Source organism: Pantherophis guttatus, chromosome 2 (genome assembly GCF_059756535.1).
Source record: "Pantherophis guttatus breed Tessera chromosome 2, ASM5975653v1, whole genome shotgun sequence".
NCBI classification, from domain to species: domain Eukaryota; kingdom Metazoa; phylum Chordata; class Lepidosauria; order Squamata; family Colubridae; genus Pantherophis; species Pantherophis guttatus.
Genome location: NC_142064.1, coordinates 247,943,657 through 247,956,438, shown reverse-complemented (window position 1 = coordinate 247,956,438; position 12,782 = coordinate 247,943,657). Strand labels below are relative to the sequence as shown.

Here is a 12,782-nt window from a genome sequence, read left to right as displayed (position 1 = left end):
TATTTTGGTGTGTTTTTGTATCCCAGAGCAGTTCTCTTTCTCATTTCTCTGTGTTTAGATAGGAGGACCAGAAAGAGTTTTCTGAAATAGTTTTTCTTAACTTCATATTATTTTATTTTGGTCCCCACTGATTTCCAATTGTCACCGTTCCTGCTTGATCATTTGCAATGATTGTTGTTTTCCTGAATATCCCCAACCAGGGACAAAAAAAGAAAGTGAGGAAGTAATGAAAAATTCAAAGTACAAATCCTCCTATTTGCCACTTTTAATTCAATATCACAATTATTCAACAGGACAACGCAGAATTACATTCCATCACACTCTAAACTTTGATGAAACTCAAATTGTCTTTGGATTATAATTTTGATTTTCTCTGGTGCATTGTTTCCAACTTTTTGTGAGGATAAAGAACATATGTTTGTTTAATAAAATGAGAATGTATTAAGGAAGGAGAAGGAAGGAGGAAACAAAATCTATGAAGGTAAGTGAAAAGAAGGATATTTTAAACACTTTGTGTGTGATCAAGTGGGAAGAAACAACTGAGGAGCAGGAAACTCACTTCTGAAAAGAAAATCCATGGATTTAACTAATTAAATCTAGAATTAACATAGATTCTCACCCAAATGTATCTCTGTATGGGAAATTACATAATTCCCCTTTCTGTCGCTCTCTCTCTCCACAGTCCATGCACTTACATGACTTCTTCCTTCTATGGATCTTCTTATGGGAAGTAAGATTACTAGTTTGGCTGAAACCCTTTCTGCACTCCAAGGATTTGTAGGGCTTTCCCCCTGTGCGGATCCTTTTATTATCAGCAAGTCAATTCCTGTAAGTAAAAGTCTTGCCACATTCTCTGCCTTTATATGGCTAGTCCCCTTCGTGGATCCTTACATGGGAAATAAGATGGCTGTTGCTACGAAAGGTCTTTCCACACTCCATGCATTTGTATGGCTTCTCCTCTGTGTGGATTCTTCTATGGGAAGTAAGATGACTCTTGTAACTAAAGGTCTTTCCACACTCCATGCATTTATGTGGCTTCTCCCCCGTGTGGCTCCTTCTATGATAAGTAAAATGACTGTGTTGTCTAAAGCCCTTTCCACACTCCAAGCATTTATATGGCTTCTCCCCTGTGTGCATCCTTTTATGAGGAGCAAGTTGACTGCTATAAGTAAAGGTCTTTCCACACTCCATGCATTTATATGGCTTTTCTCCTGTGTGGATCCTTTGATGGGAATTAAGACTACTCTGTTGGCTAAAGCCCTTTCCACACTCCATACATTTATATGACTTCTCCCCTGTGTGGATCCTTCTATGAGAAGTAAGATGACTGTTGAAACTAAAGGTCTCTCCACATTCCATGCATTTATATGGCTTTTCCCCTGTGTGGATCCTTTGATGGGATGTAAGTTTACTGCCCGTTATGAAGTCCTTTCCACATTCCATGCATTTATATGGCTTCTCCCCTGTGTGGATCCTTTGATGGCATGTAAGATCACTGCTTCTTCTGAAGCCCTTTCCACACTCCATGCATTTAAATGGCTTCTCCCCTGTGTGGATCCTTCTATGGGCAGTAAGATGATCACGTTGGGTGAAGTGCTTTCCACACTCCATGCATTTAAATGGCTTCTCCCCTGTGTGGATCCTTAGATGGGACATAAGATTACTGTGTTGGCTGAAGCCCTTTCCACACTCCATGCATCTATATGGCTTCTCCCCTATATGTCTTCTGTTATGGGAAGTAAGATGACTGCTATAAGTAAAGGTCTTTCCACACTCCATGCATTTATATGGCTTTTCTCCGGTGTGGATCCTTTTATGGGAATTAAGACTACTCTGTTGGCTAAAGCCCTTTCCACACTCCATGCATTTATATGACTTCTCCCCTGTGTGGATCCTTTGATGGGATGTAAGTTGACTGCTTGTTCTAAAGTCCCTTCCACACTCTATGCATTTATATGGCTTCTCCTCTGTGTGGATGCTTTGATGGGATGTAAGTTTACTGCTTGTTCTGAAGTCCTTTCCACATTCCATGCATTTATATGGCTTCTCCCCTGTATGGATCCTTCTATGGGCAGTAAGGTGACCACCTTGGGTGAAGTGCTTTCCACACTCCATGCATTTAAATGGCTTCTCCCCTGTGTGGATCCTTTCATGGGACATAAGATTACTGTGTTGGCTGAAGCCCTTTCCACACTCCAAGCATTTATATGGCTTCTCCCCTATATGTCTTTTGTTATGGGAAGTAAGATGACCACCACCCTCAATGTATTTAAGTGGCTTCTCTCCTATGTGTATCCTTTTATGAGATGTCACTCTTTCTCTAGAAAGAGTGAAAGCCCCATTGTAATTTTTTCCATTGTCTTTCCATATATACTCTTCTGATTTGGCTTGGGTTGGATAATATTCATTTACATCTAATACATCTTTGAATAGTTCTACACCTTTCCCAATATATTTTTTCTCTATTTTTCCTAGTTGGTCAAGAAAGCCTTCCAACTGAGCAACAGCTGAAGATAAACTTTCCTTATTCCAATTATTTGATGGGTTTCTCTCCTGTTTTTGTTGTTCCATTTGATTTGCAGGTTTCTCTGTTCTGTTCCCAAGTCTGAACTTTTGGAATGGTTCAATTGACTCTTTATTTTCCTGCCCATTATTACCTTCAAAGGGAAGGAGAAATAAAAATGTTAGCAAGAAGACGTACCAATTTCCCTCTGATATTGTGCCAAATTCCAATATATTGCATATTTGTATACTTATAATGGCATGGTATATAAATTATAATATCTCTATTCATGAAATATCAAAGCTTTCAAACATCTAAAACAAAATTTTAATTTAAGAACGAGGAGAAACATCCAAGAAAGCATTTGTAGAAAACCCAAGATTTATTGGAAGTGGGCCAATTCCGGAAGAGCCCCCTGAGAATTAATTTTAAAACTCATTTTTTTTCTTCCTATACAAACCTACCTTCCATTTGTGTTTTAATTTTTTCCTGCCAAAGATCACATGATTGCAGAGAAAAAAGCTTAGAGTTCTTATATTAACCCTAAGCAGCATGTTTGCAATAGAAAAATGGGACCAGTTTGTCCTAAGTCCAAGACTCAGGATAGGAATGAAATGGAAGAAAAGTCCATTAAGACAAAAAATTAATTGAATTGCAATCCTTCATAGTACTGATACGGAAGCACCTGGGCCAAAAAATATGAAATCTCTGTATCAGAGTTTAGCATTACCTCAAACCAAGGAATTACTTTAACACTGATAGGTTTAAATAGAAATAGAAAAACCCAACAGATGACAAATGGCACAGGATGCATCTAAGCAGAAAGCCATTGATCTATTTCCATACTAGGAGCAATAGAACAGCATGACTTTTTCTTTTCCTTCTCAAGTGATGACCTCTATTTGGAGATTTTTTAATAAGAAACAGCCAGTGGAATCTAACAACAACATCTCTTCCTGAACTCTCTGACTGGAAAATAGAAAATCTTACCTAAAGAAGTCACGTTTCTATAATTTTCCAGCATGACGTCTGAATGCAGAGCTTTTTGGTGAGGATCCAGCTGAGACCACTCCTCCTCAGAGAAATAAACAGCCACCTCCTCAAAGGACACAAGACTCCCCTGAAAATAAACAAAAAAAGGAATAGAATAGGCCTGGGAAGGACTGCAAGATCTGCTCTATTCTTTAGAAATTCCCAAAGCAAAGTTATGCACTAAGGTCTATGCTGAGTAGGATTCTAGGATTGAGATGAGAAAATGACAGAACAAAAAAGCATTTGACTGAAAAAATATTTTAGGCAGCTTTTATCATCTTGATTGATTCTACAGGACTTTTGGTGCCATTGAATAAAGGTAACCCCAGTTTCTTTCTGGATCGATTTCATCTACCATCCACTCTCAAAACACTCTTCTCAATTTATTAATCTATTCACCATCAAAAGACCCTCAGCATCTGGAGAGAATCAACTGGGTGGGCCTTGGTGGGCCTTGGAAACACCACCTATTAGAGACTCTAATCCTTCCTATGTTTGCAGAAGGAAGTGTGTGTGTGTGTCTTGGAAGATTTGGTAAAGTGCCATCGCTTTATCCAGAGACATAAAACTCTTCATATAGCAAGGAAGCTGTTAATAGTCTGAGCCATTGGCTGAATGGGAGACAAAGAAACATAACTTTTCATAAGGAGAACATTTCTTAGCCTTTGTAGCCAAAGGGGACTTCCAAACAATTTTTGTACCAAGCTTTTTCTATATGGCCACTTTTAATTTACCTTACCTTTTAATCTGATGAATTTATTTTTCTTATGTCTTTGTAATGTAAACATTGTATTTGTAAAATACAGGATGAACTTTGTAACAAAGCTTTTTAAAATGGTAATGTGCCAGCATCAATATTATGTCATTTTTTAAAAAGCATCCTTGCATAAATCAAGTCAAAGAATGACAAAAAAAATAAGCATCGTGAAGGATTTTATAAAAAAATTAGTTATTGAAAGTTATGGAAAGTTATTAGCATAAAGAATACTTTTTTAAAGTATTGATCTTTTAAAAAATCCTAATAAGAATCTCTTTTGAAGTTTTGTTGCTTGGGGACATGAAAATAAGGCATCCCAAACAGGAGGGAAAAAATGGAAGGAGACAGTACAGTGTACACTAGCTTGATTTTTTGAAGAAAAGGGAGAATACAAATCTAATAAATAATTTTCCTTCTCTTACTTGAGTTGGAGGTTCAACTATTGTTTCATCTTCACCATAAGGAAGAGTCAGGTTCCCACTATTCTTCCCTGTGGGGGAGACAAAATTAACAAAATAGGAGGAGGTGTCCTATAATAGCAAAGACAGAGAAGATGAGACAGCTGCGATCTCTATAAGGAATGGGAGTGTCTTATATTACCTCTGGATGTTTCTTGATTTGTGTCATGCTGAGTAGTCCTCAAGGTAAACAGTTCCCAAGGGGTATTGGATAGATGCCTCCTTCCCTCAGGATCTTTGTTCTCCACAGTGAAGGACTTGAAATATAAGCCAGAGAAAAGAAGAAGAATGAAAGGACCAGACACACCATGAAATGGATTCTTGTTCTGTTCTTTCAACACCACTTGAAAGCACCCAATGTCCATCAGTTCAGTTGGAAAGTAAGAAAGAAAAGGCTGTCCCAAATCTTTCTTCCAAGAACGGATAATGGAACATCCTTCAAGAATTAGTGAAATCTTATGAATGCCAGAGAACTGGTAATGAGGAGCATAGAATTCAAACACATTGTTCATTACATTTAAACCCCTTCTAGGCTTCTGAGATGAAATTATCTCACCTGCAACTCAACCTGCTCCTTCTTCTCCTCTGCCTGGCTCAGGAGGAAGCCTTCCACCAAGGCCACTGCCTGGGAGCTGGTCTCTGCTCCACACTCCCGCACCCAGCTCTCCATCTGCAGGGGCAGAAGCGCCAGGAACTTCTCCAGAACCACCAGGTCCAGCATCTGCGCTTTTGTGTGCTTTTCTGGTCTCAACCATCGACTACAAAAGTAGTGCAGTCGGCTGCAAAGTTCTCGGGGACCCTCATCCTCCCGATATTGGACATTCCTGAACTTCCAGGGCTGAACTTCTGAAAGACCCTCCTCTAAGATCTTTCCTGTTCTTGCACAGATCTCCCCATAGCTCCCAGGCTGAGCACTAAAAGGGCATTTTCCAGTTCTCTCACTTGCTAATGTTTGGCTCTCCATTCTTTTATGTCCTGAAATAGAACTTCAAATGTGTACAAGGAATCTTGTGAATCTCCAAATGTTTTTTCATTCATAGGATTTTTCCTTTAGCTGCAATAATGACCAGAAGAGACAATAAACCCAGTTTGCTGAAGAGATAACTCTGTCTCTCTACAAGAGACTGTAAAGTTGGCTTCCAGTTTGTGTATCTGAGACGGAAAACAAAATAAATTCCAAGAATTAGAAAGTGGCATATTTTACATTCAACAACACTCATCCCCATGGAAGGAAGTATTTTTTTTTGAGCTGGTATAGGATTATAGTGGCACTGAGCAATTATCGCTGTGTGTTTTTGTGTGTAGGGGAAGCTATGGGATCGACTTCTATCAACAACTTGGAACAGTGAACAAATGTGTTTTTGGATCATTTTCAATTTCCTTTTTGTCACATGGAGACTTTGATTTCTAAAGGCTTCAATCTACATTTACCGACTATCAGAGTTCACCCAACCTACCAAACTCAAAACAGGTTAACAAACAATTAAAGTTCAGATCATATTACATGAAATGACTTTTTCTTGGGATTTAAAAGTCTATGGAGATTCTCAATCATCCAGTTCACGGGCTTTCTTAGGATCTTCCATTTCCCTTTACTCAGGGTTTGCTTTCTAAGAGTCAAATTGCATTACTACAGGTAGGCAGATTCACACAGCATCTCCTAAATCCAAACAGAAAATGTAGGGTTCACCCGAAACACAGGCGTAGTTTAAGAAGATGTCTGGTTCTCTTAAAATAAATTGAACTGCAGGAGAGTAAACTCTCATTTTAGTGTCATCCAACACGTAATGAGAATGCAGGCACAATCTCCCTTGCAATTCTAATTTCCTGCTTGAGATTTGCCATGCAAGTTCCCTCTCTCCTCCCACCTACCTCCCAATTCAGGGGCTTTTCCCGGGATACAGAGTGTGAAGGACTCCCCCAGATCCCCTTCCTGAGGAATCTAGATTTGTTCCTGGGGGTGGGTGGGAAACAAGGCTGATCGGGAAGTCTACTTGCCCTCTGTCTATGATGAGCATAGAAAGGGGTGGTAGGGGAAAAGGAGACCCGAAATCTCCTACTCCCAGAGATTATAGAAAATAGAACTGGGATAAGGCTGGGCATCTGTCTCTTCCTTTCCAGTTGGAAAGCCCTCTGCCTCTCTTTGCATAGGAAGAGACCCCATCTGTCCACTTACCACGGCCACCTCCGGACCTTCCTCCCTTAGCAATTTTTTTTCTGCAGCTTTTTTTTTTAAAAAAACTCCTGCGAATCTGAAAGTGTTAAAGACAGAGAGTGTGCAGCGTCCTAGAGAGGCGCGATTAAGATAGTCACTGACTTCTCACCCTCTTTTTGGAAAGCTACCTGTAGCATTCTCCCTCCAGCGGCCCCCTAGTGAAGTGCTTCATGTTGCCTTCTCTTTGCGAAGGGAGCCCTCTGGTGGATTCTGTGTGCAAGGCAGGCGCTCATGTAAAGAAGGGAGAAAGGGTGCCTTTCCCATTTGGAGGTCAGAAGGGAAGAGGTAGTCAGGAAGCCTTGTCAATCCAACCACTTTTGACAAAGTTAGACTCGTCTCCAACCTTCCATTTTTAAGAAAGCTTCTATAGAAAGCTACCTCCTTGCATAAAGGGAGGAAAGGAACAGATAGGAATTGGAATGTAATTATTTTTTGTACTCAAGAGACTCATAATAATCCTCTTCTCTTGATTCTCCATCCCATAAAAGAGGACAGTGGGAAACTCTTTCAAGATTACATCATACTTAAGTGGTTAGTAGAGGGGGCGTGCATCAGTGGTGGGATTCAAATTTTTTTACTACTGGTTCTGTGGGCGTGGCTTGGTGGGCATGGCAGGAGAAGGTTACTGCAAAATTCCCATTTCCTCCTGATCAGCTGGGACTCAGGAGGCAGAGAATAGATGGGGACTGAGCCAGTCAAAGCTGGTTGGGGAAACAATTCTAAGAAGATTAATGAAAAGAAGGACATTTTAAACACTTTGTGTGTGATCAAGTGGGAAGAAACAACTAAGCAGGAAACTCACTTCTGAAAAGGAAATCCATGGATTTAACTAATTAAATCTAGAATTAACATAGATTCTCACCCAAATGTATCTCTGTATGGAAAATTACATAATTCCCCCTCCTGTTGCTCTCTCTCCACAGTCCATGCACTTACATGACTTCTCCCTTCTATGGATTTTCTTATGGGAAGTAAGATTACTAGTTTGGCTGAAACCCTTTCTGCACTCCAAGGATTTGTAGGGCTTTCCCCCTGTGTGGATCCTTTTATTACCAGCAAGTCAATTCCTGTAAGTAAAAGTCTTGCCACACTCTCTGCCTTTATATGGCTAGTCCCCTTTGTGGATCCTTGTATGGGAAATAAGATGGCTGTTGCTACGAAAGGTTTTTCCACACTCCATGCATTTGTATGGCTTCTCCCCCGTATGGTTCCTTCTATGATAAGTAAAATGACTCTTGTAACTAAAGGTCTTTCCACACTCCATGCATTTATGTGGCTTCTCTCCTGTGTGCATCCTTTTATGAGGAGCAAGTTGACTGCTATAAGTAAAGGTCTTTCCACACTCCATGCATTTATATGGCTTCTCTCCTGTGTGGATCCTTCTATGGGTGGTAAGATTACTGTGTTGGCTGAAGCCCTTTTCCACACTCCATGCATTTATATGGCTTTTCTCCTGTGTGGATCCTTTTATGGGAATTAAGACTACTCTGTTGGCTAAAGCCCTTGGTGTTATGTCCATGCATGCACGAGTAGAGGCTTTTCCTTCTGCTGTGCAGGTGTGGGACGTATTTTAAAGTTATTGGTTAAAGGCTGACAGTTTCTTATAAAAAGGGGCTGTCAGTAGGGAACTGCATGTTGGTTTATAATGAATCCTTATCTTAAATAAATTTATCTATAAATCTTAAATAAATATTGCTGCTGGAAGTCTGGCTCCTCCTCTGTGTTCCCACGCACAACATTTCATTGGCGACGAAGGAGGGAATGCTGGGCTCTGAGCCAACATAGAGAAGTGCTGATTGAGAGGTCATAGAGATAAAAGGGGCATGTGTGAGTGATGACTGTTGTTTTGGAAAGAGAATGGCTAACCCACCACAGTTTGCTCCATTTGATCCTGAAACACAGACTTGGGATTCTTATTTAATCCTTTTTGACTGTATATAGAGCCGAGGTGGCGCAGTGGTTGGAGTGCAGTACTGCAGCTACTTCAGCTGACTGCTAGTTCAGCAGATCAGCGGATCAAATCTCACCGGCTCAAGGTTGACTCAGCCTTCCATCCTTCCGAGGTGGGTAAAATGAGGACCCAGATTGTTGGGGGCAATATGGTATTTAGTATACTGTCTTTGGTGTAAGCCGCCCAGAATCCTCGGAGAGTGGGCGGCATAGAAATATGACTAATAGAAAAAAAAATATGACTAATATTGGAAGCTAATGACTATACAAATATCACAGACAATCGTAAATGAGTGCTTTTCTTGAGCATTTGTGGAAGTGTTTGAGATGGTGAGGGCTCTCATTGCACCCCAACACCTTCAGACAGTTCCTTGGGACATATTATTAAGCAAATTGCGGGGACATTATGCTCCCTGACCATCTTGCATTGCTAGAAGACATGCTTTTTACCATAGGGACCAGGTGTAGGGTGAGTCTATCAGCTGTTACATGGCAGCCCTCTGGAAAGCAGCTATTTATTGTGAATTTAGCAACCTAGATGAAGCCGTTCGAGACAGATTGGTCTGTGGGGTTCAGGATGTTCGGTTAGAGATGATTATTGGTGAAACCAACATTAACACTAAAGACAGCAGTAGAGGAGGTGCTAGCCGCCAAATCATCAAACAGATCAACGGAAGAGATTCAGAAGTCGGGCAACCCCCTGGCGGCTAGAAGGGGGGCAACCATCCATTGGAGAGAGATGGAATTCCAGGGGGACACTGTGTTGTGGCCCCGCCCTCTGAGCCTGTCCCATCGGAGGAAGAAAGCTCCGAGCATGAGGAAGAGGAGTCAGCCAGGCCTCCCTCTCCAGGCCCCTCCCCTCTGGCATTGTCTCAAGTGCCGGCCAAGGGAGAAGAGACAGCTGATTCAGATCAGAGTGATAAAGAAACATCATTCCTGGACGCACGCCTCCGAAGGCGTGATAAACGTTTGCAGCAGCTTAGGAGGCGTGCTAGGGATTAGAACTGAGTCACTGGACCACACCCCAGAGACTATATAATAGAGGGTGGTGGTCAAGGATTTTTGTGACGAACAAAGCAAACCTTGGATAGTCACTAAAGCCTCGTCCGGAGCTGCTGAGAGAAAGATTTAAAGTGTCGGACATTTGGACTCTTGAGTATTTTGTCTTTCTGTTTTACTTTGAAAATAAAGTCACTTGGCAGACGGTGTGTCTATTGCTGCCAAGTGGGAGATAAGAACTGGGTGCGTTCCAAAGTGTTTCCTTAACCCTCGACTGGCTGTGTGTGTGTGTGTGTGGGTACGGGGACAGATCACACTGAAGATGAGAAAGATAATCATGATGATGTCCATTGGTTGAGGGCGGCCAGTAAGAATCACAGATTGACCGAGGACCGGAAACTGTCCTCATGTAAAGGGTGCGGCGGAAACCACCCAAAAGCTATGTGTCACCATATAAACATCATTTGTAAATGGCATGGGAAGAAGGGTAACCTTGCACAAGTTTGCCATGCCACATTGCCTGCCCCCAAAACAGGACAGACTTCAATTCGTAATGGGGGGGAGGGAAGCGTGGCCCGCTGAGACTAAGAATCCCAGAGGATGAGTGTTTTACTATTAACACGGACGTCCGTTATTTAGAGAGAGTGAACAATCAAACCGGGATTCTGTGAAGTAGTAAAATTTACATTATCGTCCGTATTGTGGAAGTGGATATGGGGTCGGCAAGAACAATCATATCCTGGCACACCCTACAGAGATTGGTGCCACATGGAGCCGAGTGGAAGTTTATGCATAGCCATATTTGTTTGAAAGATTATCAACAAAATAACAACCCCATCAAGGATACTGGAACGTTCCAGGTAGAACATAAAGACTTCTCCGGGCCACTTAAATTGGTTGTTGTAGAAGGTGCACTGCCTAACCTCCTGGGACTGGATTGGTTTGCAGCTTTGGGGTTAGAGATCACTGGGGTTCATAAAATCCTGGGAGAAACTGTCGGAGAGTTGAGTAAAGAGTTCGCCGACTTCCGGTGGCACCGCAGGCGCTGGCAGACGTTCCTTTTGGATAGTCAGCCCCGCGACCTCATTAAAACCGCTAAGACAGTGCAAATCAGCTGTCTGGCGGTCTGGAAACCTTCCCCTCAGGAGAAGAGAGGAAGGCAAGCAGCCGGACGAAGGTAGAGCTCCCCAAAAGCCCTAGGAATAATTCTGGGGCTTGGAGGGTGAGAGCTCCCTGGTAGCCCGACTGAGCTCTGGTTCCGGGACTTTTCTGCTTTAAGCAGAACAAGACGCCGTGACCACCCCTGCAATCAACATTCAGCTTTAAAATAATCTCAAAGCAGGCAGAACAGAAACAGGAGTCCTAGCAACTGCAAGTACTGAACTTTAACTCTGTGTCTATATTTCTTCCTCCGAAGATTTTTAAAAAAGGAAAGAAAAAATGGAGCCTGAACTGTAACAGGGCATGGAAAAAGTGAAAGTTATAGTGAAAGTGATTGTTAACATTGTTAGCACTTTAAAGGCTGTTTAAGTGTATTGGATTCTATACTAAAGAAAGGAAGATTTAAAGTGGAAAGACTACAGTTTGGATTTTAAATAAATTATAATACTTACAAAAGATTTAAAAATAATTGGATTTACTGATTTGGTTGCTGTAAGAAGTACAAATTGAAAGTTAAAAATGGCTTCTAAGCAAATAAAATCTGGCTTTAAAAGTGCTGGAGGATCACCAGCACAACCATCAAAGCTACAATCTTTGTCTACTTCAAACCCACAAATATTGACTTTGGAAGCTTTACAGGAATGTTTACAGGAGGCTTTTACGCAACAAACCTCTGTTTTAGAGGGGGAAATTAAGGGAATGTCTGATGAGATGGCTGAAATTAAGGAAGTTATCCAAACTCGGAATAAGGAAATAAGAGAAGATATTGTAATGGCATTTCAGGGTCTGGCAAAACATATTGAATTGTTGGATGAAAGAGTAGAAGAAATTAATCAGTCTAATGTGAATTTGGAAAATAAAATGGATGAAGTCCAGACCAAGGTGGATAGGGCAGACGATGAAGTGGTGATGTTACAATATAGAGCGATGGAGTTTGCCCTGAGAGTAAGAGGTTTGAGAGAGCACAATCGAGAGAACTTGAGAGAGATCTTTGCAGAGGCTTTTGCAAAGATAACTGGAGAGCAACAAGCAGATCTTTCATTGCAAATTGACAAAATATATTGTGTTAATTCCTGGTTTGCTAGACAGAACCAACTGCCAAGAGATATTGTGTTTTATTTTACAACAAGGAGGACCCGAAATGAAATTTTACAAGCCTTCTATAAAAATAAACTTCAACTGGCAGGACAAGAGGTTTTAGTACTGAAAGAAATCCCTCCAAAAATGCTGAGAAGCAGAAAGGAGTTTGCTTTTTTGGTGGATGAACTTAGAAATCGACAGATTCAGTTTAGATGGGATGTTCCAGCTGGACTGGTGGTGAATTACATGGGAGAAAGGCACCGCCTTAACACAATTTGCAAAAGATTTTTATATTAATGTATTAAAGGCTGGATGCCCATCATCTCCGGAAATGAGGAGAAGAAAAGAAGAGCTGGCAATACAGGGAAAGAAGGAAAGTAAACAGCCACAAGCGGCAGGAGAGACATCGCTTATTGAAGAAGATTTACTGCAACTTTTTGGTACTGTTCAACCTTTGGAAGTAGCAGAAAAAAGAGAAGAACCAAAAGATCAAAGACAGACTTGAGCTGCAGCTAAACGAAGAGAACAAGATTTAAAGACACAGCAAACCCAAATGAAAGCTCAAGAAGCTACAAAAACAGAAGCAGTGGGAGGAGCAAGGCCGAAGAGAAAGGTGCGGGAGGATCT

At 41.3% G+C, this 12,782-nt stretch overlaps 1 protein-coding gene across 1 annotated transcript; it reads right to left on the bottom strand.

Annotated features, from left to right (window-relative positions):
* Positions 1-250: 250 nt before the first annotated feature.
* Positions 251-7,112, bottom strand: LOC148115568 (uncharacterized). Its single transcript, XM_087883756.1, has 6 exons — positions 6,927-7,112; positions 5,307-5,902; positions 4,893-5,007; positions 4,715-4,782; positions 3,494-3,623; positions 251-2,657 (listed from the first exon to the last, which is right to left on the bottom strand). Exons 2-6 carry the CDS (start codon positions 5,712-5,714, stop codon positions 868-870), a joined length of 2,511 nt encoding a protein of 836 aa, XP_087739882.1. The 5' UTR covers positions 5,715-5,902; positions 6,927-7,112; the 3' UTR covers positions 251-867.
* Positions 7,113-12,782: the final 5,670 nt, after the last annotated feature.

Coding starts and splice junctions, on each gene's coding strand:
- LOC148115568 (XM_087883756.1), bottom strand. CDS start 5,714: ATGGAGAGCCAAACATTAGCAAGTGAGAGAACTGGAAAATGCCCTTTT. Junction 4,783..4,892: donor AAATCAAGAAACATCCAGAG/GTAATATAAGAC, acceptor TCTCCCCCACAG/GGAAGAATAGTGGGAACCTG. Junction 2,658..3,493: donor TAGAAACGTGACTTCTTTAG/GTAAGATTTTCT, acceptor TTCCCTTTGAAG/GTAATAATGGGCAGGAAAAT.